Source organism: Impatiens glandulifera, chromosome 7 (assembly GCF_907164915.1).
Source record: "Impatiens glandulifera chromosome 7, dImpGla2.1, whole genome shotgun sequence".
In the NCBI taxonomy this organism is placed as follows: domain Eukaryota; kingdom Viridiplantae; phylum Streptophyta; class Magnoliopsida; order Ericales; family Balsaminaceae; genus Impatiens; species Impatiens glandulifera.
In genome coordinates, this window is record NC_061868.1 from 10401802 (window position 1) to 10427549 (window position 25748).

General features: G+C 34.4%; 2 protein-coding genes across 2 annotated transcripts; one reads left to right on the forward strand and one right to left on the reverse strand.

The window, feature by feature from the left end:
- The first annotated feature begins 1724 nt into the window (after nt 1-1724).
- On the forward strand, nt 1725-9191 carry LOC124946305 (arp2/3 complex-activating protein rickA-like). Its single transcript, XM_047486868.1, has 4 exons — nt 1725-1892; nt 5096-5917; nt 6020-6313; nt 9048-9191. Exons 1-4 carry the CDS (start codon nt 1725-1727, stop codon nt 9189-9191), a joined length of 1428 nt encoding a protein of 475 aa, XP_047342824.1.
- A 13537-nt stretch (nt 9192-22728) lies between these two features.
- Nucleotides 22729-23085, reverse strand: LOC124946306 (glycine-rich protein DOT1-like). The gene has a single exon (XM_047486869.1). It carries the CDS (start codon nt 23083-23085, stop codon nt 22729-22731), a length of 357 nt encoding a protein of 118 aa, XP_047342825.1.
- Between the last annotated feature and the right edge of the window lie 2663 nt (nt 23086-25748).

A 25748-nucleotide genomic window follows, 5' to 3' on the forward strand; every position in this document is an offset into this window, starting at 1 on the left:
TTGGACAGAGATGATGAAGGGCAATCAGTAGATCAGATTGCATACCGGGGCATGATCGGTTCCCTGCTATATCTGACAGCGAGTAGACCGGACATCCTGTTTGCAGTCGGTGTGTGTGGGAGATTCCAAGCAAATCCAAAGCAATCCCACTACACAGCCGCAAAAAGGATACTGAAGTATCTAAAAGGCACTCCTGATGTCGGTCTGTGGTATCCAAAGGACTCATCCTTTAACCTAACAAGCTACTCAGACGCAGATTATGCGGGGTGCAAGATCGATAGGAAGAGCACCAGCGGAACATGTCAGTTTCTTGGTGACCGACTGGTGTCATGGCATAGTAAGAAACAGACATCGGTGGCTACATCAACCGCAGAAGCTGAATACTTGGCGGCCGGAAGTTGCTGTTCTCAACTTCTCTGGATCCAACAGCAGCTGAAGGATTTCGGTATTACAGCCGAAGTGTCCCCAATTTTCTGTGACAACACAAGTGCCATTGCGATTACATACAACCCGGTTCTCCATTCCAGAACCAAGCACATCGACATAAGGCATCATTTCATTCGAGAGCATGTCACGCTGAAGCATATCCGGCTGGAATACGTACCCACCGACCAACAAGTAGCCGATATCTTCACAAAGCCTCTACAGGAAGCTAAGTTCTCTCAATTTAGACTTACTCTCGGTTTAACCGACATCAGTCAGATCCTTCCTAAGGATACTTAAAAGGAAAACCGGCTTCGACAGATAAAACAGGTAGTTCTTCTTAAGCTGCTGATCTTTGAATTCTCAAGATGCCTATGGAAGAACCGCCCAGCTCATCAGACAGAGTAAACCGACCGGCTACTTGGTGGAAACACCAACTAACCGCATCGGGATGAACAACTGATGACTGACCGGTTCGGAAGCAGGTCATCCCAGATTATTTGAACTTCACAGATGTGGAACAACTACCAATGTTTGTAGATGTCTGTTCTGAAATGTTGCCTTTTTAAAGAAAACTGGTCGCGCCTAAAAAGACGTGAAGATCTTTTGATATCTTTCATGGTTCAGGCCTATGACCGACACCTAGACTGCAAACATACCCATTTTGGTGAAAAACATTTTATCCTGCAGTTAATACATGTCACTCCATTTAATGCCTGGACAATAGGTTAGCCCCTAAACTAGTATTTAAGAGAGGGAAACGCTCACCACAAAACTCACAAGTCACAAGAATATCCTCTCACTAAGGCAAACTAACCATGTCTCAATTCCCAAACATCCTCCAAGTAGATTTTGAATCCTGTACCGGTACCGAACACTATGAGGTGTATCGGATGATTAAGAAATTAGAAGACACCGGTCTCCAGTATTTTCTGGATGATAAGCAAATCATCTACCCTGCATCCGTCATGGAATTCTACTACAATGCCAGGGTATTCCGGGGCACACCCCATTTTGAGACCCACATCCAATCCAAAGTTGGGGGGGTAATTTTCGACTTCACCGAGCAGGACTTTGCTCGATGCTTCAATCTGCCTAAACAAGGTATCACAGACCTCAACCCCCCAGCCGATATTAAGGCTGAGGTTTCCCTAGCCTTTGCCCGGTCGGATGAGCCTGTCAACGACCGTGGCTCCAAATCTCTCTTGAGGGCTGAGTACCAGCTCCTCAATGATATAATAGGAAGGGGCATCTTTGGAAGAGATGTCACCAACACCTATTGCGTGGCAAGTTTTAATATGATGGCCGCAATCGTCACCGGCACACCGGTAAACTGGTCCCGGGTGCTGTTCGACACCTTGGTTTGGATGATTAACGTCCAGTCAGTCAGTCTCATTCCCCAAATGAGCACCCTCCTGGTGGAACTCGGTGTTCCAACTTGCCCTGGCGAAGGCCTGAACCAGGCTCAGGTGCTAACTAGGGAAATGACCGACTCTTTCTATAGTCGGTTTGAGAGAGAATGGAGGAGGAGGAACTTCAACCCCCCTCGCTAAGTCACTTCGTCTGGCATCCGGTCGTTTTGCTGCATGTACCGGATGCATCATTAATCTATTCAACTCTGACCATATCGGCCTCATCCATGTCCACTTCGGTTTTATTTGTGCTTTCTTTAACTTCATCATTTATGTATGTCATTTTCGGTGTTGTCTCTACAGTTTTCGGTCTCCATCTAATCTATATCATTATGTGTTAAATGCATTTAATGAGATAATCCAATTTAATGAGATAACTCCCAACCACCCGCATATTTAATTCCCAACTAATCTGGTCACTTTTCAACTACCATTTACCTCGGGCCTTGCAAACCGCCGCTTCCCCATGTGATTTGACAAGGAAAAGATTCTTTTCCTTAATAAAACAAAACTGACCATCAATGCACAGATTTTCCCTCCAAAAACCGACCCTATATAAGGAGCCATTCCCTTCTCATTTCATCACACCTGAAAGTACAAAATCACTCTCTCCTCTTAAATCCCGTTTCTCTCTCTCCATACCGAAATCATGCCTAGCAGAACTCTGGGAAATTTTCTGTGCATCGACTTCGACTCATGCACGGAAATAAGAAATTGCGATACCAAGACAAGAATCATGTATGACTCTCTTGTTCAATCCGGCCTTCAACCATTTCTTGAAGAGGCCGGACCTATCCTTATCGATGATGTCAAGGCCTTCTTCCGAAGCGCCTGCATCAGGGGCAAGTACATCGTCTCGACTGTCCGAGACCACACCTTTTGGATCGACGAGGATGACTTTTCTTCACTCTTCGATCTACCCGCTGAAGGTTTCTCTGACTTCCCGGATGTTCAGGACCCTGCGGGAACTGAAACCGCACTTTACCTGTCGGCCACTCCTCTTCCGGTGGCACAGTTTGGGCCAAAAACCCAACTTGCTAGTCACGGTCAGCTCTTGCTCGAAATCGTGACCAGGTCAATCCTATGTCAATCTCCCAATCAACGGTATTCCAGGAATACCTACAATATCATGACCAACATCCTTCGCAAATCGGCCATTAACTGGTCATCGGTCATCTGGGAAAACCTAAAGAACATGGTGCTGACCAAGAAGGGTCTCGGGTATGCACCGCATATCAGCAAGCTGATTCTTGGGTATCGACCGGAGTTCGGACCAGGCACACCGGCTTCCTCTTCGAACATTCTCAACGTTGCTTCGGCAAGAGAACGACTCTGGAGAATGCCTGCTGAATAAGGCTATATCTTTCGTTGTCTCTATATGCTTATTCATGTACCGAATCTTATAATCGGTTTTCTTCTTCCAATATTTCTTGAATCTTATTATCACTTCAGTTTAAATAACCGAGTCCTTTTCCTTGAACAATTATCTAAGTAACACCTATAACCACTTACTTGTCCGGTATTATAAAATATGCTTAGAACTGGTAAACGCCGATAAATCAAAATATCTGAATAAGCTTGGACATAATCTACCATTCGGTCTCGTAGAAAAATATGTCATCCATGACATAGGCAAAGTTTTGGAGGGAAAAACTCCCGCTCAAAGACACCGCACACCGTTTCGCACGAAACCATGTCCTTTCATTTTGGAGGGAAAACTCCCGCCCATTCATGATGGGACGGTTTGGCTTCCAAACCGTGCCTATAAAAGGGGGCCTTCGTCCTATTTTTCATTCTCACACAAATTCACTTTCTCTCTCTAAACTTCTAAAATCCTTTGAAGCCGAATTCTTTCACTTTCAAACTCTTCAAACATGGGTCGTGATTCGGCGTTGTTCAAACTATACTCTCAAGTGGACTTCGAGGAGATTCGGCAGAACGGAACGGCCGAAGCAAAAGAAGTAATTGACCGAGTGATTAAAACTGGTTTGGAATATCTACTAGACGGTCCCCACGTAATATACAAGGACGCGGTCGAAGAGTTCTTCAAAACCGCAACCACCTCCTACGACAGGATCCTCGCAACGGTTTGCGGCTCCCAAATAGAGATCACCGAAGCTGTAGTGGCCGAGAGTCTACGTCTCCCAACTACCGGCATGGACGCAACAGCAGAGATGGACGATGACGTTTTTAAGATGGCTTGCCGCCGTTTATCAGCAACAAACAAGTCGGTTCCCACATCCGGAAAGAAACAACTGCTGAAACCGGAGCTCATCCCGGCGTGTGACGTTTTTGCCAGGGCGATACTGGCAAGGGGAGGAAATTTCAGCAATCTGACCAAAGACAAAATCAGAATGATTTTTCGTCTAATGGAAGGCACAGAGATCAACTGGGCAAGATCGGTCTTCAGCAACCTTATGGAAATGGTGAGACCGGACTCAGACAGGTCTTGGGGGTATGCCGTACAACTCGGCAAGATCTTCTTACATCTGAAGATCAAAGTCGGTCCCGGTGTTGGAATACTAAAACGCAGCATCATCCGATCAAGGCATTTTCTTCCAAGAAAGCAATCGGCCTCCAGTTCCACAGGTGGCCGAAAGAAGAAAGCCGCAAAGAAAAATACCCCGGCAAAAGAAAACACCGGAGGGAAGAGAAAAGAAAAGGTAATTTTCGAAGAACCACCTCAAGAAACAGAGGATGAGGAGTGGGACGATGAGGAAGCCGACACAGAGGGAACCGAAAATAGAACGGACCATGACGATGATCTTTCGGCTCAAAGTCCAAACAATGCCGAACATAGCATAAATCCTGAGACCACCGAGGGTGAGGCCGGGGTTGACACAGGTGCCAATGATGAAGGCCTCAGCAGGGAAGAAGCCGATGAGGCCGAGGCCGAAAGATTAGCCCAGAATATCTTTCAGGGCATCATCAGGCGGGATGAGGACGTTATAAGCTTATACTTGGAGTGGCATGAGCACCGCTTTAACACGAACTATAAGAACATCATGACGGACTTGAACCAAGAGGATTGCTTCGCTAGGTTGGAGGAGGTGGAGGCCATGATCTTAAGCCTCACAAAATCCAATACCATTCATGAGGTACAATGCCGAACTTGCCTACTGATACCGAGAAGTCATCTTCGACAGATAAGAAGGCGTATCAGAAAGATTAAGGAAGAATATGCCGAAGGGGGATCGGTGTCTACAGTAGCACCGCGAGTATTGGATAAGCTTGAAAAGGGCAAACTGGAAATTCGGCAGGAAATAGAGCGGCTGGAAGCCATATGCAATCTAAAAGAAGTACCGGTATATACCGCTCCAGTCATCGAAGAATTTCCAATTGACTGGACAACAACCTCAAGAGAAGACACCGAGACACCGAGGGACATTGAGACACCGATACAGGACAATGCTGAAATACCGACTTCAAAGACTGTTGAGGTACAAAGTTTAGAAAATGTCGAGGTTCCAAACTCAGAAATTGAGGTAATAAACTTAGAGGATTCGGCTCAATTAGAACCTCCAAATGAAGAGGAGGCACCGATAAATCTTGATGAAAGAGCCGATCCTAATCCGACCGAGCAGTCCTCTCCCACTCCACCACCGGAAGCTACTGTTTCAGTTCCTCCTAAGGAATGGATTGAAGACCGGCTTCAAGAATTTGAAGCATCCGTTTCGGGACGGATTGGTGAGCAACTTAAGAAATTTGAAGTGTCCACATCGGGGCAGGTTGAAGACCGGCTTCAGAAATTTGAAGCATCAATATCAGAGCAGATTGATGACCGCATACTTGAACACAACGTCTCTAAGCTTCAACCGCTCAAGGATAGATGCGAGAACGTTTTCGATTCGGCCATGCAGTTCGCCGATGTGACAAAGAAGGTTGTGGATCACCATCAAGCGCGCCTAGCGGAACTCAGCACCGGACTATGGGAAGAGGCCGGTGAGCGAGAAAATTGTGCTCATCATATTATAGCTCTGGAGGGTCTCACTTCGGAATTAAAGAAGGATTTCGAACGGGTTGATCCGACAATTGAACGAGTCTCGGTACTGGAAAAGAAAAACGAAGATCTCGTGGCCGAAGTAAAGGCACTTACTGCACAGATGGCCGAAATCCTGAAAGCTAAGGAAAACGCGGATGCCGCGGCTATAGAGGCCGATGCTCTGGTTGCTAAGAGAGTCTAGGAAAGGCTGGACGCCGAAGTCAACAAAGACAAAGAGGCGCCGCGAGCGACTCCGCTGACCGAGGAAGAAGTAGAGGCCGAGAGAATAAGAAGGGCTGAGATCATGTATCCAGGGTATGCTGAGCAAATAGCAAGACAAGCTGCGGATGATGCCGAACGGCTGGAGAGACAAAAACGTGGGCTGGAAGAGTTCTCCGAAGCAAACAAGAAGAAAAAGAAAGTGGCCCCCTCTGCTTCAGCACCGGTCGTCTCCGCCTCAGCATCAAAGAAAAGAAAGAAGCCGGCTAGTAAGAAAGTTCGAATTGTCGAGACGCTCAACACAATCTCTGAACTGGTCGAGACGGGTACCTCGCAGCAAGACGCCCAAGTCGAGGATGAATTCGAAGAACAGCTGCGGTCCCGATCTAAACGACCACGACACTCCACGCAACAGCAACCGCAACCGCCACCGCAACCGAAGAAAAAGAAGAGTGCCTACGAATTCACGGACTCAGAATAGGGACTATCCTTCTTTTTCTTACTTGCCTTAGTATTTTTGCTTAGTCTTTTCCGGTTATCTATAAATATATAAAGTTATTTTTGAATACCGGCCTTATTTTGCATTTCTACATAATTTTGATAATTTTAAATAAAATAATCAAAAAGGGAGAAATTGTTAGATAAAAGATAAAGACTCTTCCAAAACTTCTCTCCCAAAATTTTTCGAAAATTCTCCCAAGTCAAAATCCGGCCAAACAAAACAACCGGCCTACGGTTGCAAACTTACATAATTTTGATAATTTTAAATAAAATAATCAAAAAGGGAGAAATTGTTAGATAAATTCATACCGGTTCAAATAAACCTAACTTAAACAAATTTCCTACGCACGAACAAGGAACCGGACCGGATGAACAAAAGAAAACCAACTGAAGAAACCGAACCGGTCAAGCTACCAAACCGATCAAGAGTATTCGGTACGTGACCGCACAGAGGAAGGATCGGCCAAAGCCTAAAAGCCAGATCCATCAAATAGCCGATTAATCTACAAGACAAGAATAACCGGAAGAAGTCCGGTTACTTCACTACCAAAAGACATTCGGCCAAGTCAAGAGACCGACTAGTACAAGAAGACACTTTGGGTATCTGTTGAGAATGATACCAAAGGAACAGACTGAATACTTCCATATCCATGCAAGTCTGAGGAAAGACTGTAGGCTGCAGAAAACAGTACTACCGGATCTTTCTACTTCGGGATAAGCCAGAAAGGAAATCTTCAAAGTACAGACAACTGTCCAAGCAGACAGTGCCTACATTGAGTAAAAGACAAACCCAGCAGGTTTGCTTTACAGACCGGCAGGTCTGAAACAGGATGCCAGGTCTGAGATTGACCGTCAGGTCTGAGGAGAAGACCGCAGGTCTGAGACACTGAATCACTGCATCTCTGATCAGCCAATCAGATTCAAGGCTTCGAAATATGACCGTTGGCATATTTCACCTATAAAAGGAGGCAGTTGCAGAAGAGTAAATGTGGGACAAACATTGGGATAACAAGAGCTAAGTGCATTTACTACAAGTGATAACAGTGTGGTATTCTAAGAAAGCCTAAGTGCTAAATTCTAAGTGTGTGTGCTACAATTTCAGTGTGAATTGTAAGAGTGTTATCGAGCAGGAAATAAGTCTCGATCGAATTGTATTTGTATTCCTTAGTGAATATCCTTCTCGCGGTTTCGAGAGGAAGGGGTGACGTAGGAGTTTTATCTCCGAACATCCATAAAACTTTGTTGTGTTATTTACTTTCTGTTGGCTTCCTTACATAACCGACTAACTCAACCATACCGCTCCAAACCGACTCAATACTGACCATACCGAATATCCAGATAACCGAAACCGATCCACCATTCTTCAAATCTCCATCATCCGAAACCGACTTCGCCTATCATACACGTGTACCGCTTCAACTTGAAAGCAAACCTCTTCCGCGCTTGAACCTAGTTCAAGGGTTTGTGACAGGTTGTGTAGTATTGAAACCCCGGTGTTAATCTCTAACCGGATTAACCACCACCCTACGAGTGAGAACCGCTAACCGGTCCAACCCCCGGTCCACCAGCGGCGACCTAGATCCTAACAAGGTTCAAATACGACTTTTAATACTTAAAAAGGATTTATACATTCTATAAAACGATTTACACATTTATGTAAGCCGTTTTACACATCTATAATGCGATTTACTGAAGTGCTTAAACAATAAAAGATATAACCAAAAGTTATTAAAATCATTTAAAATATTTGATTTAATGTTCAAATACGACTTATAATACTTGAAAATTGAAATATATACCGAAAATGCGACTTTTAACGCTTGAAAACTGAAATATATACAACAAATTGTCATGTAAAATGATTTATACATTCATGTAAACCGTTTTACACTACTTCAATTACACCTTCGTATTATTAATATCATTCCGTGTTTAGACTCTTATAAAAATGCAAAAAAAATTATAATACTTTTTTTCTTATCGATTTTATACATTAAAAGTACATACTTCCAATTCCATTTCTTAAATTCAATCCAAGTGAAAAATAACTATAAGTAAAAAACTAATAAATTTTATTTTTCTCAAGATCTAAGATTCTTAACCATCTATTGAATGGGACTAGTGAGATTCTTGTTAGCCAAATCAAGCTATCACAGCCACCACAGCCGCTATCGAAGCATCAATACGGGTGACAAATAATCGTCGGAATAGCAACATAGGGCACCAACCTTGAATTGGTCATTGCAGCGAATTCATCATTTGTTTTCTTGTCTACTATTTTTAAGTAGAAGTAAGTGATATGAGATGTGGAAGAAGGGTTGGGTATATTAAAAAAATAGATTTTATTATATTTAATAAATAATTTAATTCAAATAATTATACTTTTACATTTTTTTTTTAAATAGTACAAAAATATACATAAAATCAATAATGAAACAAATTCTTAATAATAATTACATTAGAATAAATAAATTAATGGGATTTGAAATAGTTTGAACAAAGATTAGCAGACTCCACCACCTCCACCCCCACCCCCACCTCCACCTCCATCGCAGCCAGCTCCACCACCACCGCCGAAGCCACCACCGCCGAAGCCACCACCGCCACCGGTTGCCCCAGCCATGTTGATGCTGACAAAATGGGCGGCTGTATGATCATGAATGTGTGCTCCTCCGTGAGTTTGGGCGGAGGAAAAGAATTCGGACTTTCTCCGGTCGCTATTTATTACTCGGTATAGGCATGTACAGAGAATAAAAATAAATGTTAGAGAAACCAAGACGACTGGTATGATGAACAGAGCGTTTCGCGGTCCGGCCATGTCTTTCTTTTCTTCGATTAAGTTGAAATATTTAATTACAATTAATTAATACTACTTCTCTATATCACAATTACTTATATAGAGATCAATTGGACCACGTGAACAAGTTGTTTTCTTTTACTTTGAAACCTCTTCTTTACTCCTACGCGTCTATTTAACGTTTATTTGGATAATCACTATTTGAATAATTAGAATAAGTCAACAAATATAAAATTTAGTTAGAATAAGATATTTTATTTACATTCTTTTGGTCTAATCTTTCCATTTTTTGAATTTTAGTGTTTTGAAATAGAGATAGTATTATAAATGAAAATGATGAGAAATTGCTTAGAAGAAAAATCAAAATCCATCACAAGTCAACCAAAGAATAATCTGCTATAGTTTTCAATTTCTTCTCCATTTCTTTAACCTTTCCATTTATAATTTCTTGAATTTTGTACCAATGAAATTATTTTAAAATATTTATGTAGGCTCATTAACTTTAATAGATTAATCTCTAATATGTGTTTCAAATTATCTATCTCTGATAAATAATAATAATAATAAATATAAATATTATAAATAAATCAATTAATAAAAATGAAATAAAAAAAATCAGATCTTTTGATACAGGATTACCTGTTCCCATATTCCGGACCAATCAAAACTCAACTTTATTATTTTACTATTAAATTAAGCAGCGAGTTAAAAAGAAAAGAGAGATATGCAATTCTATTAATCAGAGCTTCCTTCGCTTCACTCCGTTTTACATTACCAGGTTGAAAAGCACACAATTCTATTTTTTTTACATGGGTTTTAAAATGTAAAACAGAATGAAGCTTGACGGTAAAACTGAATGAAGTTTCATTTGATTCTGTAAATAATTAATATGAAACTTGCTTCATTTGACCCCGTAAATAAAACATACTAATTATTTTATATTTTATCTTAAATATAATTATATATAAAAATATATTTATTATTTTATTTATGATGTATTTAAATTAATTTGTATTAATTATGTATAAATATAAAAGCATACATTATTATTTTGTCACTATCGATCCTTACATTTATAAATTTATTTGTGATATATTTAAATTAATTTGTACAACTTATTTTATAATTTATATAATTATATATTATATATTAAATATATATATATATATAATAAAATATTTTTTTTAATGTTATTGATAAAATATTTTAATGAATTTGTTTTAATTATTTTATAATTTATATAATTATATATTAAATAAATATATATAACAACATATTAAAAAATTTCAGTTTAAGATATTTAAATAAATTTGTAAAATAAAATATTTTAAAATTTATTTACAAGATATTTAAATAAATTTATTTTAATTATTATTATATATTTTATATAATGATATATTAAATATATATAAACGTTCATGTGAAATTACTAACAAATTCATGAGAAAATATTTATACGTTCATGGAAGAGTATTATACGTTCATGTAAACCTGCAAGAAAAAAAAAAGATAAAACAAGCGCTATCTGGCGAGGGTTACTTCACAAGGTATTTACAACACTCAAATGAGTGAAACAAGCGTTATTTTTGAGACTTGCTTCACTAGGTATTTATATTTTATATAGTTACGTCGATGACTAGTCATGACAATCAGGTTTCAGAGGACACGAACCGGACCTCAACCGAATTTACCCCGAAAAAATTGAGTACTTAAATTACCCAAATTATCGGTTCAGAACCGATGGGTACCCGTACCCGAACAGGAACCGATGGGTACCCGTACCCGAACAGGACCCGATTTTTTAAAACTATTTATTTTACTTATTTAACTATTTTAATATATTTGTACTTTTTTAACATATTTATTAGTTAAATATAATTTGAATCAATTTAAAAAAATTTAAACTTTTTAATTTAATTTTAAAGCATTTAATAATAAATAAATAATTAAAAATTAAAAATTATTAAGCTTTACAAAATTTTTTGATAAAATAATTATAAAATATTATATTAGTTAAAATAAAACAGCCTTATATTATATCTTATAAAAATAAATAATATTTATACCAAAAAAATATAAATAAAACTAATTATCTCTTAAATTTATCTTTCTTTTTACCTCATCTCATCTTTTCATCTCTTATTTTCTCTCTTAAGTCCATTTTTTCTATCATTTTACGACACTCATTCTATAATAAAAAAAAATATTGGGAGAGAGAATTTTAGAGAGGAAATTTGAGAGAATTACGTATCGCAATTTGATTCGCTGAAAAAATTAATAATTTTTCTCTCTTCTCTCTATCCTCACCATTTATCTTTTTTCTAGCCAGTAATGTAGTGATACTTCATTCTCTCCCCATTCCCTCTCACAAATTTCCTCCCCTATCACTACTTAACAAAAACAGTCACGTGTTATAAAAAATAGTCATGATTTAAAAAATAAAAATAAAACTGAATTTGAAATCGATTATAATAATATAAAAAGACATATTTCAATAAAACGGGATTGATTGAATTTCAGAATTTTTTCTCGGCTACTCGAAACCGAACCGAAACCGATCAATTGCCACCCGAAATTACCAAGAACCGAAAAAAGAAAAAATCACACGAACCGATAGTTTCGATTCCTTCGGGTACCCGACCCGTCGGGGGCAAAAATGGCATTCCTATCGATGACATAGTCGTCCACTTAGATGTTTGTAAGTAGAGATTTAAGGAGTCCTAGTAGGCCGTGTTGGATCTAATAGCCTAAGTGGCCATGGACGTTGGCCTAATAATCATGATGTTTCTTGGTTAGGTCACGTTAGATTTATTTAAAATATAATTAATATTTTATAAAGAGACACACTAGTGAAAAAGATGTCAACAACGACAAGAAATATTGTAGTTATTGCTCACTTTACTGTCGCTAAAGGTCAACAACCACAGTAAATGTTCCTGTCACCAATCAACGCTATTGTTTCTATAGCTAAAATATGGCTACGAGAATAAGCTAAAAAGTGGCTACGGGAGTAAAATACCGTCACTAAAGGGATGACTATGAAACAGTTTAGTGTCGCTAAAATTGTAAATAAAAAATTTAAAATTGTCATCAACTACCATATCTATTATTAACAAAAAAAAATATATTCAAATGATCTTGATATACAATTTTCTAATACTAAAATTAAATATTTATACTACCCAAACAAACATAATATTTCTATAGTACAAATTTTGTTTAAAATCTATATTTGAACTCTTGTAACATGTTACATTCAATCCACTTCTCAACAATCTTCTTTTCTTATTGTAATTCATAGTCATCAAAGTAATCCCTACCAAAAATCAATAAAATTAATACGATCATCATCCGATAAAAGTTAAGTCAATCTAAAATAATAAAGTCTTTTTAATCCAATGATCAAATAATTTAGAGAAATGATATATACAGCACCCTTATACAACATATTCATACAATACCTACCTGATTTGGTAAGAAAGAGAAAATATTTTTCTCTCTCTTGTATTTTTTTAAAGATATAAAAAGATATATTTTCTCTTTCTTACCAAATCAGGTAGGTGTTGTTTGAAGGTATTGTATAAGGGTTATAAGGGTGCTGTATATATCATTTCTCAATAATTTAATTTGTTCCAATATACCTATTAAGAATTTAACATTCTCTTAAAATATATTTCTTAAGAGTCTAAATTAAAGTATAATAATGTAATTAAAAAAAGTAAGTTGATTTTAATAGATCTCGCAGAATCATGTAATTAAAGTATGATTTCAGACCTAATAAAATCAAAAAGATATTTTACAAACATTGTGATCAACATTAGAAATATAGACAATTCACTTGATATTGTCTTCTCTTTATTTTATCAGATTCAATTACTGTTTAAGACAAAGAAAAATAGAATATATATTTTCAACAATTGAATAAAGAAGGTAACTAAATTCACAAAGATTACCAAAGTAAATCCACAAACATTGTAAATGAAATTTCAATCCAAGAATGAAATTTCAATCAAAGAACAGTGTTCTTAAATCTATATACATTGCATTTTGTTGATAACTATGAAAACAAATTCAATTAAGAAGAAACAAACAATTAATTTGTACCTTGCATTGGGGATAAACTTTGTTACCTTCGCGCCTCTTGTATTTATATCAAGATATAAAAACAGGGGATACCATTTTCTTCTTCTTTGTTTGCTTGACTAGAGAATATGAATGAACTAAACCTAGTTCAGACCAATTAAGATTTTAGAACTTGTAAAAAGAAATAGTTTTCATTAAGGTTGAACACATATCTTAGATATACATGTATAAACTATGTCATAACCCATACCCTCCATTTAGTTCAATATTGTTAGTTTCAAACAAATTATAATTTTTATTATATTGTATAGCAATGACAGTTTCACTTGGTTTCGATAACGTAAAAAAATTTAAAATTAGAAAGAGCATGTAAATAATGCCTAGATGCTCATCATGAATCATGATTAATACGGTATTAAAATAAATTGTAGATTAATAAAAAAAAAATTACCCTTAAAATATACATTATCACACAAAGTGAACTTTTTACCTATATTGACATCAGCTTGAGTTCGGAAATAAGGACTATGTTCGTCTTCTTAATCCCTCATAAAAATTTGAACATGATTATTGTCAGCAACCGCAATACCGCAATCTGACATAATGATAATAATTTTCTTTATAATTTAGATTGCATCTTGAAGGTAATTAAAATATTTGAGAATTTAATCAAATGAAAATGATTAGCATTCTTCTTCACATTCACACTTTGTCAAATTACACATTTTGCAAATATGACTAAAGTTGTAAACCATACCTGTAAAATCATTTTTCTTTGCTCCAACTAATCTCACTAACTTGATTTCAACATATTTCACTAGATCTTCAAACTCAATCTTATATTCTAAAACAAAAGATAAGATAATAATGAATATTCAACTCACCTCTTAGTACTATTGCCACAATTAAAGAATAATTTAAGTTAGTTACAATGATTCTGTTAAGTCTTTATCATCAAATTCAACTAGTTTGCAAGTTTAGTTAGATTAATAAGAAAAAATTATCAACATTGTTTCACTTAATACTCAAAACAACATGTTAGTTGCTCATACTCAAAACTAACGTAAATATATTTTGGACAGCCAATTATTTGTGTGAAAGAAAATAAGCACACATATATTTCACAATCTCACAATCTCATAAAATATATTATCTAGTGGCTTTTCTTTGAGGTATCAAGGACGAATCTTAATCATTGAGAGTCAAATACTACATCTATATTCCTAGTTTTAAAAATATTCTAATTAGCAAGGATCGATTTATTGGTCTAATAAATATCCATATAATATGTTACTGTTTTTTAGATTATGGGATTCATAAAAATATATAAAACTAATCATCAATTAAGATAGATTAGTTGAACTTAGAGTTTCTATCTTTCTCATAAAATTGGTCTACAAACATAACAACATTGGCAAAGTAAGTTAATTCAAACTAGTTAGTTGAACATCAATTCTAATTGAGCTTCATTAAATTTATACTTTTTCATGTCCATAAAATCTCATTAGAACAAGGTGAATTTACCTGCATTAGGTGGTAGCAAGGACATACATGAATTCTAGTAAGATGGGTTCTTGATAGTTTTAATTTCTTTAGAAAAATAGATGAAGGAAAGAATATTAGATCCTATTTACATAAATAATTAGGAAGTTCAAGGTATGAAATCAGAGTAATATGAGATAAACACCTAGGACAAAATGAATATTTGTTTATCTAGATAAACTTATATAATTTACACAAATGAAAGAGAATATATAAAAAAAAGAAAATGAACAAGTCAATAGAAAACTAAAACAGATGTAATACTAAGAAGAAAAAAACCGTATATAGAGTAGTAGAGATTCTCAAAAAAATGAAAGTTGCATATCCATCTGAAGACAAAGATGTTCTTGTGAACATTTCGTCGAACACCTTGTAGACTAACATTTGAAGAGGTGAAGAATCATCAATAGAAACAAAGAAAAATAAGATAATGAATATGACCTCAACAAAATTAATATACAGAATCGGTCTTACTTCATTAAGAGAAACAGAGAACCAAACATAAAACATACACATACAAAAGTACACAGTAAAAATGTTTAGAGTTTGTCAGATTTCATACTTGGCTTATTTTAGTATATGAAAATTTGATTTATCATCTCCAGATTGAGAAGCTTTACGGATCTGATTCAGTGTCACTGGAACAAGTCCATAAGTTTCATAGTCTATAATTGAACCAGAAATAAAACCTCGTTAACGAAAACTACTATTAACTATCTACTTTTCTCCCTATGAAATATCACTACTAGCTTCATATGAACAAAATTACTTATACCGACGGATGCAAAAAATAAAACTCACAACCATTGTCATATATAAGGTTTGATAGCTCGGATCACAAACAAATGTAAATATAATAATTTGACCTAAAAGAGATGGATTTGAGAAAAAACTGAAATCGAAGATATTATTTACCTTAGCCGAAGAAAATGAATAGTCAGCGAGCTGAGACGATTGGGAATGGAATCGAAATGACTGGAGATCTTGAAGGAAAGAGATAAGCAGAATAAATCGATGAAAAAAGCAAGTGACATGGAAGATGGAGAGGTTAAGAGAGCGGATGACTACCATTGGAGTACTCTCTCTAGTTATCATATTTGTTAGCTAGATAATGAATTTAAGAAACATTTTTTGTTATTTAATTAATATTTTAATACTTAGGATTTAAATATAAAAAATATAATAAGGGATGTAATGGCCTTGACTATTAATAAATATATATGGTATTATTCAGTATTATATGATCAACAACGACGGTAACAACACAATTGTCGTTAATTTCGTCGCTAATGACAATTATTTTACTAACGACACAGGCAACGGTGAAAAATTCCTATAGCTATTTAAATATAGTTTGTGCCTAATTTATTTCTTTTATCAACAACCAGCAACGGGAATACTTAAACCGTGGCTAATGCTAGAATAAAGTGCATTTCTCATCCTCTAGCCAGATGTCATAAAGATCTGCAATATTGCTTCTTAATTTAATAATTTTTTAGAGACCAACTCATACCTTCATGAATTTTGCAGGTCCATATGCTGGTTTCGTATTTCATAAATCTCGTATGCACTTATTTGATCCATAGTGACTCCTGATTGCGCTCCAAAGCCCACCGATGTTTGAAGGTGAGAGCCTTGTTCCACTCGATACAGTTCTTCAATTCGATGCCTATATCGTCCTTCGGTTTACAGAGAGCGGTCCATTTGACTTTTTTTCCTCCTCTTCCGCTACTTCCTCAGATAAAGTTCTTCATCAGTGTATCGAGCTCCTTCATTACCTTAGGAATCTAGAAGGACAGAGGATACTTGATCATATAAGTAACATACAACTACACGATAGACCGGATATTCATGAATGGAAAGTTGAGGACAATGGGAAGCTGGTATCGAAGAAAATATGGGAGGTAACCCGGGGAAAAGCATAGAAAGTAGAATGGGCTCCTCTTGTATGGTCAACGAAGATTATCCCTAAATATCAGTTCATCCTATGGCTCGCCTTCTTGGAAAGACTCAGCACTCGTGATCGTATCAGAAAATATATGAGTATCCCGGACACGAACTGTATTCTATGTAGAGGAAATGAAGAAACCATAGATCACCTATTCGGGAGCTGTTGTAATGCTTTAGAGCTTTGGGACAGATTTTATAAAAGCCTGGAGCTGATCAGTTTCCCGAGCGAATGTAATGAAATCAAAGTTGGAGCGCTACTCAAAGCCAAGGGAAATAGATTTGAAACAAACATGTTCAAGTGCGGCTTTGGAGTAGTGGTGTATAACATTTTCCAAAAACGGAATACAAGGGTATATGGCAGAACTCGCAGGAGCGTTGAAGAGTTATGGAAAGATATTGTATAGGATTGCAGCGCCCTCGCGGGAACGTGGACAAGAATTCAAACACGGAGAAGAACTGGAATATCTGTAGTAACTAGAATTTACCATTTTTTAAACTCACTAGAATTGAAAGCATTGTAATCAGATAATTCATTTACGTTTTTAGCTTTTTAGTTTTTATTCAGAATGTTACGACTTCAAAATCATTCTAGGCCTGTTTAGAATGATCTCTTAAACTCGTGGTTTTTTATCTCATTTTTGGAAATTTTTAATGAAATGACGCTAAGTCATTTTTCCCAAAAAAAAACGTGGCTAATGTTCGTAGCTATTGACTCTTTTCGCCGGATGACGAAATGATGATAGATGAAAATACTTGATTTCAAGATTTTATATCTCGGTAAAAAAATTAAGAAATAAAGAAGCTCACATTACACTTCGTAACACATTAATTGATCATTTGTAGGAGGAGTACACAAATTCAGAGAATTGATACATCGTTTATTTTGATGTACAAAGTACTTTTTTAATAATGTTTATTTTGATGTAATATTTTTTGCTCGTGTAGTCTAATTTACGTTTATTTAATGTTGTTTAATTATTTTTTATATAAATTATTTATTTATAATTAATTTTATCATAATTTATTTTAATGGGTGTGAGTTTGAAAAATTATTGGTTTAATTTGTCCAATTGATGAATATATAAGTTATTGAAAAAGTTGGTATAAAAAAGAATATTCATAAAATATTTTTTTAAGTTTGAAAATGAGTTTTTAAGTTAGATATGGATTATTGTTTGATGTAACACCTATAGTATTTTGAGTTAAAAATGAGTTTATAAGTTAAAGACGGTCTTAGTTGAATAATATAAATAACCAATTCTCAATATAACTTTGTTTATCGTTCAACTTCCCAAACTAATTCATTTATTCTCAAACTAACCTAATTTACTATTCAAACTCAGTTTTTTTTATTTTTATTTTTTTTATTATTTTTATTTTTTTTAAATATATTTATTTATTTAAATTTAAACTCATTATTATTATTATATATATATATATATATATTATATATTATATATATTTAAATTATTAGTTTTATAAACTTGATAAAAAAATTATTAATTGTATAAATTAAATTATTTATATTTTGATAATTATTTTAAATTATATTTTAATGAATTTGATTATTTATATTTAGATAGATTTTTAAATTATTATTTTATAAAATGTTAAATACTAATAAAAATTTGTTGTGAAGAGACAATATAATAGAAAATTAACTACGTGGATAAATAATACAATGAAAAAATTAAATTAGACTGCTCATAATAAAAATTATATTTAGTAAATATTTATGAAAAATAATAATTTAAATATATTGTTATGGCTAGGGATGACAATGAGGCAGTTAGGAGAGGGGAATGCATTTATCATCATCGCCCTATTTTTATTTTGGGAATCTCCGCGGGGCACTATTTATAAAATATTATAAAAAATTAAAAAAATTATAGAATAAAATTATATAAACAGATTTTTTAATATAATATATATGGTAATATATTAAAATTTTATATTATTATAAAAAAATAAACTTACAACTCTTATAAAATATAATGAATAAATAAATATAATAGTGATTTTATATATTTAATTGTGTTTATAGTGTTCGGGATAGAATCAAGATGAGATCGGGGCGGGACGAGAGACACAAATACCATCCTGGCTCCATCCCCGTTAAGTTTCGGGGAAAAACCACCCAAACGGGGCAATTCGATTCGATTACCGCGGGGCAGTTTTAAATTGTCATCCTTAGCTATGGCAATAGAGAATATCTTTTCTAAAACATCGGTGGAAGTGTTTGGTGAACTTATTGATTTTCTTATTAAAAAATTATATAAATTAATAATTGATATATATATATATATTAAAATATAAATAATAAAATTTATAAAAATAATAATTTAAAATATATATCAAAATATAAATAATTTAATTTATAAACATAATAATTTAAATATATCATATTTATAAAAATAATAATTTAAATATATATATAATAATGAGTTTAAATGTAAATAAATAAATTAATTTTAAAAAATAAAAATTAAAAAAATTAAAAAAAAATAAGTTTAATATAAAACTAGGTTAGTTTAGAAATAAATGAAAAAACTAAGTTAGTTTAGAAAGTTAAACGAGATTTAAGATTATATTAAGAATTGGTTCTAATATAAAAGTACCAATATATTTAAAAATGATTTATAATTTATAATTCCTTATAATATGTTACTTTCTTTTTTGTTTTGTTTTATGTATATAATTTTCTTTTTATATAAATAGTTTATTAAAATGACATATTAATCAACAACAAAGTAGGATTATATTATTTTTTTAAAATCATAATTTAAGTTTGTTAAAAAAAATATTTGTTTTCTTAATTATGTTCTTTTATTATATGATCATTAATGCTAACCTTTGTCAATAACACATTTTCTTACAAAATTATGTAATTACATTATTATTATTATATTATTATTATTATAACATTCTGCGATCGAGCAATTTTGTGACCTCGAGAATATGACCGTCGAGGAGAGACTTTACGGCTATAGAGACCAAGAGAAGGAGCACATATATCTCACACATAATGAATGGATGTCACGAATGAAGAAAAACAGAGAAGCCAATTTTTCTTCTAGATCGTTGAGTCGTAGCGGCAACGGTGGAGATAACCGAGGTCGATGGCGAGGTCGTAAAGAAAGTTCACCTCGACAAGAAGACACCAAGCCCCGCAAAGACAAGAGCACATTGAAATGTTACTCTTGTCAAAAGTACGAGCACTACGCGTCTGAGTGCCTTAAAAAAAGGATCGACGATGAGGCAAACCTCACTAGCTTCTATGACAAGGAGCTAGCATTAATGTTTTTTGAGGGAGTGACGAATGTGTTGCCCGAAGACGAGGACACAAACCTCTAAGAGTTAGTACAATAATTGTCCAAGGAGGAACCCAATGTGGTTTTGCTCATTGAAGAGAAAGTTATGGCGAACCTTCTCGCAAGTGGTGATGAGTATAATCACACCGACGTGACGTACCTTGACAATGGAGCAATCAATCATATAACGGGCTATCGAGAGATGTTCAATGAGCTCAACGAGAAGATCACCAAAAATGTGAAGTTCGAAGATGGAAACAAGGCGCACAGGTTTCTTGATCCAGCTTGCAGGTAAATCTTTGTGAAAAAAGATGTTGTGTTCGTGGAGGAGAATAAGTAGAAATGGTGTAACGAAAACAACGAGCTCGTACAAAATCTAATGGAATTCAGAATCATATAAGATGTCTATGCGGAGGCACCACTGGTAGAGATGGATCGTGATGAATTATTGTTTCTCACCACCGACGACCCAACAACATATCACAAGGCGGTAGCCGAAGAGTCGTGGTATGAATCCATGAAGAAAGAACTCGAGTCTATTAGGAGGACAAGACATGGAAGCTCAACGATTTACCACCCGGTCACAAGACCATCAAGTTAAAGTGGGTTTTCAAGTTGAAAAAAGATAGTGAATGCAACATCCTCAAGCACAAAGCGGGATTGGTAACGAAAGACTACGTGCAGAAAGTAAGGCATTGACTTTGAGGAGACCTTTGCACCGGTGGTGAAACTTGACATAGTTAAGCTAATTCTTGCCATCGTAGTTCACCGTGGATGGGAGATCCACCATTTGGATTTGAGATCAGCATTTCTCAATGGTGACATCGAAGAAGAAGTCTACGTCACTCAACCTAAAGACTTCATCAAAATAAAAATAAAGAGCACAAGGTATACAAGTTTTACAAGGCTCTCTACAAACTACGTCAAGCACCAAGAGCATGAAACACTTGTCTTAACAAGTGAATAATGAGTTTCAGCTTCGTAAAATATTCTCAAGAGAAGGTTGTGTACATAGGAAACCATGGAGAAGAAGTACTCATTATTGGCAAATATGTTGACAACAAGCATCAAGGATGTTGAGTAGCTCAAAAATAATATGATGAAGGAGTTCGAGATAAGTGATCAGGGGCTACTCTCATACTATCTTAGTATCGAAGTGGACCACAGGAAAGATAACATCGAGGTTAAGCATGCGACTTATGCGAAGAATGTGTTGAAACAGTTCGCAATGGAGGATTGCAACCTGAGCAAGTATCCGATGGAAGCAATGTTGCAGCTTAGAAAGAATGTGGAAGGAAGTTTAGTGGATCTAAAGGAGTATAGGCGTATCATCGGGTGTAGGTACTTGACGCACACTTGACCCAATATCTCTTATGCAGTTGGCATAGTGAGTCGTTGCATGGAGGAACCTACCACTCTACACCAACAGACAGTAAAACACATTCTTCGTTACGTGAAGGGAACGACGAACTATGAGATTCAGTTAAGAAGATGACAAAAAGTTGAAGAACTCATTGGTTTTGCTGACAACAACCTTGTCGGTGACACAGACGATAAAAAAACACTAGAAGGATGGTGTTTTTTTTTTGGGAAAAGAAGGATGGTGTTTTATCTCAATGGGAATCTAATCACCTAATCACAGAAGTAACGAACTGTTGTTTTATCTTCATGTGAGGCGGAGTTTATGGCAGCTATTGCAGCGTTGTGTCAAGGACATTGACTAAGAAACTTGTTAAGAAAAGTGCTCAGATGCGAGCTGAGGCCGATAACACTCTATATCGACAACAAGTCTGCAATAACATTAATGAAGAGTCCGGTGTTTCATGGATGTATCAAACACATCAACACTCGGTTCCACTTCATACGTGAATGTGTGGAAAACCGACAAATCGACGTAGATTCATACGCACTAGAGAACAACGTGCAAACATTCTAACCAAGGCATTGTCAAGAGTCAAATTTGCGGAGATGCGAGATCTACTCTGCGTGAAGGATCTCGAACCAAATGAAGCTTACGGGGGAGATTGTGAGTCTAAGCATTGATTGTCAACAAATTTGAAAGTTGTTGGTCCTTTTGCGGCTTATTTAATTATTAATGGACTTTTGTTTCTATATATAAGTAGTTTAAGGTTCTAGACTAATCTACTCATTTAAAAGAGTTGTTTACAATGGTTAATATGCAACACTTAAAATTCTTAAAATTTTTAATCTTCAACATATATATATCATTGTTATTCCTAGTTTTTCTTTATTTTCCTTTCTTCATCATTGTTCTTAGAAGATTCGATAATCGGAACCAACCGTGAATATGAGATGTTGATGAAAGTTTGGGTATATTAAAAATATAGATTTTATTATACTTGAAAAACTCATTTTATTCAAATAATTTACTTTTATATATACAAAAATATACATATAATCAATAATGAAACAAACTCTTAATAATAATTACATGAGAATAAATAAACTAATGGGATTCTATTAGTCTTGAAAGAGTTTGAATAAAGATTAGCAGCCTCCACCTCCACCACCACCTCCTCCGCCGCCACTATCACCTCCACCTCCACCTCCATCACCGCCTCCTCCTCCGCCTCCGCCACCACCATCATATCCGCCTCCTCCTCCTGCGCCACCACCATCATATCCGCCTCCCCCAGGCATGTCGATCCCGACAAAATCGTCGCCTGTATGATCATTAGCCGCCATCATGTGTGCTCCTCCGTGAGTTTGGGCGGAGGAAAAGAATTTGGACTTTCTCCGGTCGTCCTTCAGGCGGTTAAGGCATGCACAGAGAATAAAAATCAACACTATAGAAGCAAACACGACCGGTATGATAATGAACGGAGCGTTTCCGGGTCCTGCCATGTCTTTCTTTTCTTTCGATTAATTAAGATGAAATATTTAATTTATAATTAATGAATTAATACTATATACTTCTCCTTATGACAATTACTTATATATAGAGATCAATCGGACCTCGTTAACAAGATGTTTTCTTTGACTTTGATACCTCATCTTTACTCATACCGCGTCTATTTGATTACTGCGTACCATTTGAATTAGAACAGTCAACAAATATAAAATTAAGTTAGAATAAGATATTTTATCTACATTCTTTAATTTGGTCTAATCTTGCCATTTTGAATTTTAGTGTTTTTAAATAGAGATAATATTATAAATGAAAATGATGAGAAATAATTGCTTAGATCATATTCAAAATCTATCACAATTCAACCAAAGAATAATCCACTATACTTTTCAATTTCTTCTACATTTGTTTAATTTTATATTTTAGTCAAATAAACTTTGGATATACATTTATTTTAACCTCTCGATTTATAATTTCTTGAATTTTGTATAATGAAATTATTTTAAAATATTTATATAGGCTCATTAACTTTAATAGATTAATCTCTAATATTGTGTTTCAAATTATCTATCTTATAAATAATAATCATAATAATAATAATAATAAATATAAATATTATAAACAAATTAAATTAATAAAAATAAGAAAAAGGATCTGTTTAAAAAAAAAATAGTTGGGCTTGATTGCAACCAAATGTATCCAAATTCCAACAGCTCATTGCCAAATTCAGGAATTAAATTAAACTTAATAAAAAAACCAATATTCAAAAATATTTCGTTGGAATTGTTAGTTTTGTCCTCCTAGTAGGAGATACCCAATTTAGTGTGGTTTTATTTGGCCACGGTATATAATGTGAAGAACATTATTTTTCATTTAGGTTAACTTGGTTTTGAGAACAACAAGAGTGATCCAAACAAAAACAGATTCAAGGGTTTGAGGTAGCAGCCGAAGAATATTTTCATTTGTCGGAGTTTGCACTGTTTGATCGACTTCAAAAGTTGACAGCTTGTTGATTATTTATGGGGCTACGTTTTGAACGGTGAAGATATATGTTTTCTAAGGCTTCTAATTTAGTTTAAAAGAAACCTGCAGAATGGTAGAATCGATAAAGTTAATTGATTTTACTCTTTCTGCTCTTTGTTATTATTTGTCAAAATTGTTGTGTGATCTTGAGGAAATTGATTAGTGACTCTAGTTTGATTATAACTAGAGTGAACTTATTTTTGTAACCTTGTTGATGATAGTGGATTGTTAAATGGTCTGACTAATCCTGTAATTTTTTTACTCGATCTCAATTTAAATAAATATTTTTCACGCTAAAACTTGTCTTGTATTATCGTTTTGATTTTATTATGTTTCGCTCATCTCTTAAACTCAATCAGTTGGAAAGTGTTCTGTTTAAAAAAAAAATACATTTTCCCATCAGAAATTTACCTATGAAGACCCGAGAATAGCCTATCCGTATAAAATCCGTAATTATTAATCAATACCCAATACCTATTGTATAAAAGAAGTCGAATTTTTTCCAAAAAAAAAAAGAAATTGAATGACCATTTTAAACAAGAGAGAATGTTTTGGGCACTTCCCTATTGCATTTAGGGAAAGTTCAAAATGTCGTCGTTTAGAAAGCCTCTATTTTAAGGCGTTGTGAAGTAAAAATATATACATGTGAGATTGAATTGATCGCTTTTGAAAAAACGTTGTTGACGAAGATGTAGTTAGAGATAGTGAGGGCACACAGAAATTGGTGTTAAATGATTACAATCAGGAAAAGATTCTGTCATTAGAGTTGTGATAAGTTTGCAATTTTTTTGGAAAGTGCTTAAAAACATAAAGGAAAATTTATGTATAAAATCTATGAATGATGTGGGTTTTGTTGTTTTTTTTAAGTGGAGAAATAAATAAATAATTTTTAAAAAAAAATTATGAGATAATTTTACATTTCTACTTTAAATAAATATATATATTTGAGGTCCGAATAAAGCTCACTTCGCCATGATAGCAAAGATAGACTAGATATGAGAAATATAAAAATAAATAATATGATAAAGAATATTATGAAGCATTAGGATTTTAGAATTATGAGAAATTAGATATTGACTTCTTAAAGATATCCGTGCTCATTAAAATTTGTTTTTTTTGTTTTATTATTGATGAACTATTTTGTATTCGGTGCTTTTTTATAAATATTTTTTTTCAATTTTGTAATATTTTTGTCGTTAAGCTTAAACGATTGTCATTTATATAATTTTTCATGAATCATTTTCAAAATAAAAAGTAGTAAGAAGAAGCAATCATCAATGTCAACAATATATTACATGAAGAAAATGTTATGATCAAGGAGGTGAAGAGAATTGATGGTGGATGATTATAATGATAACAAAGATGGTATAAAATATATATATATATATATATATATATATATATATATAAATAGATGGAAAGATCCTTGTTTCAAGTTGAAAACTTCCCTTATCAATATAGTTCATACCCGTACTTAAAAATCACTTGTTGAGATGTTTAGAGAGAAAAAAACAAAGATGAATCTTGTTGAGATGTTTAGAGAGAAAAAAACAAAGATGAATCTTTTTGAGAGTTGAACTCAAGACCTCTACGTTTATTAAAGAGATACTCTAACCAATTGAACTACACATTTTTG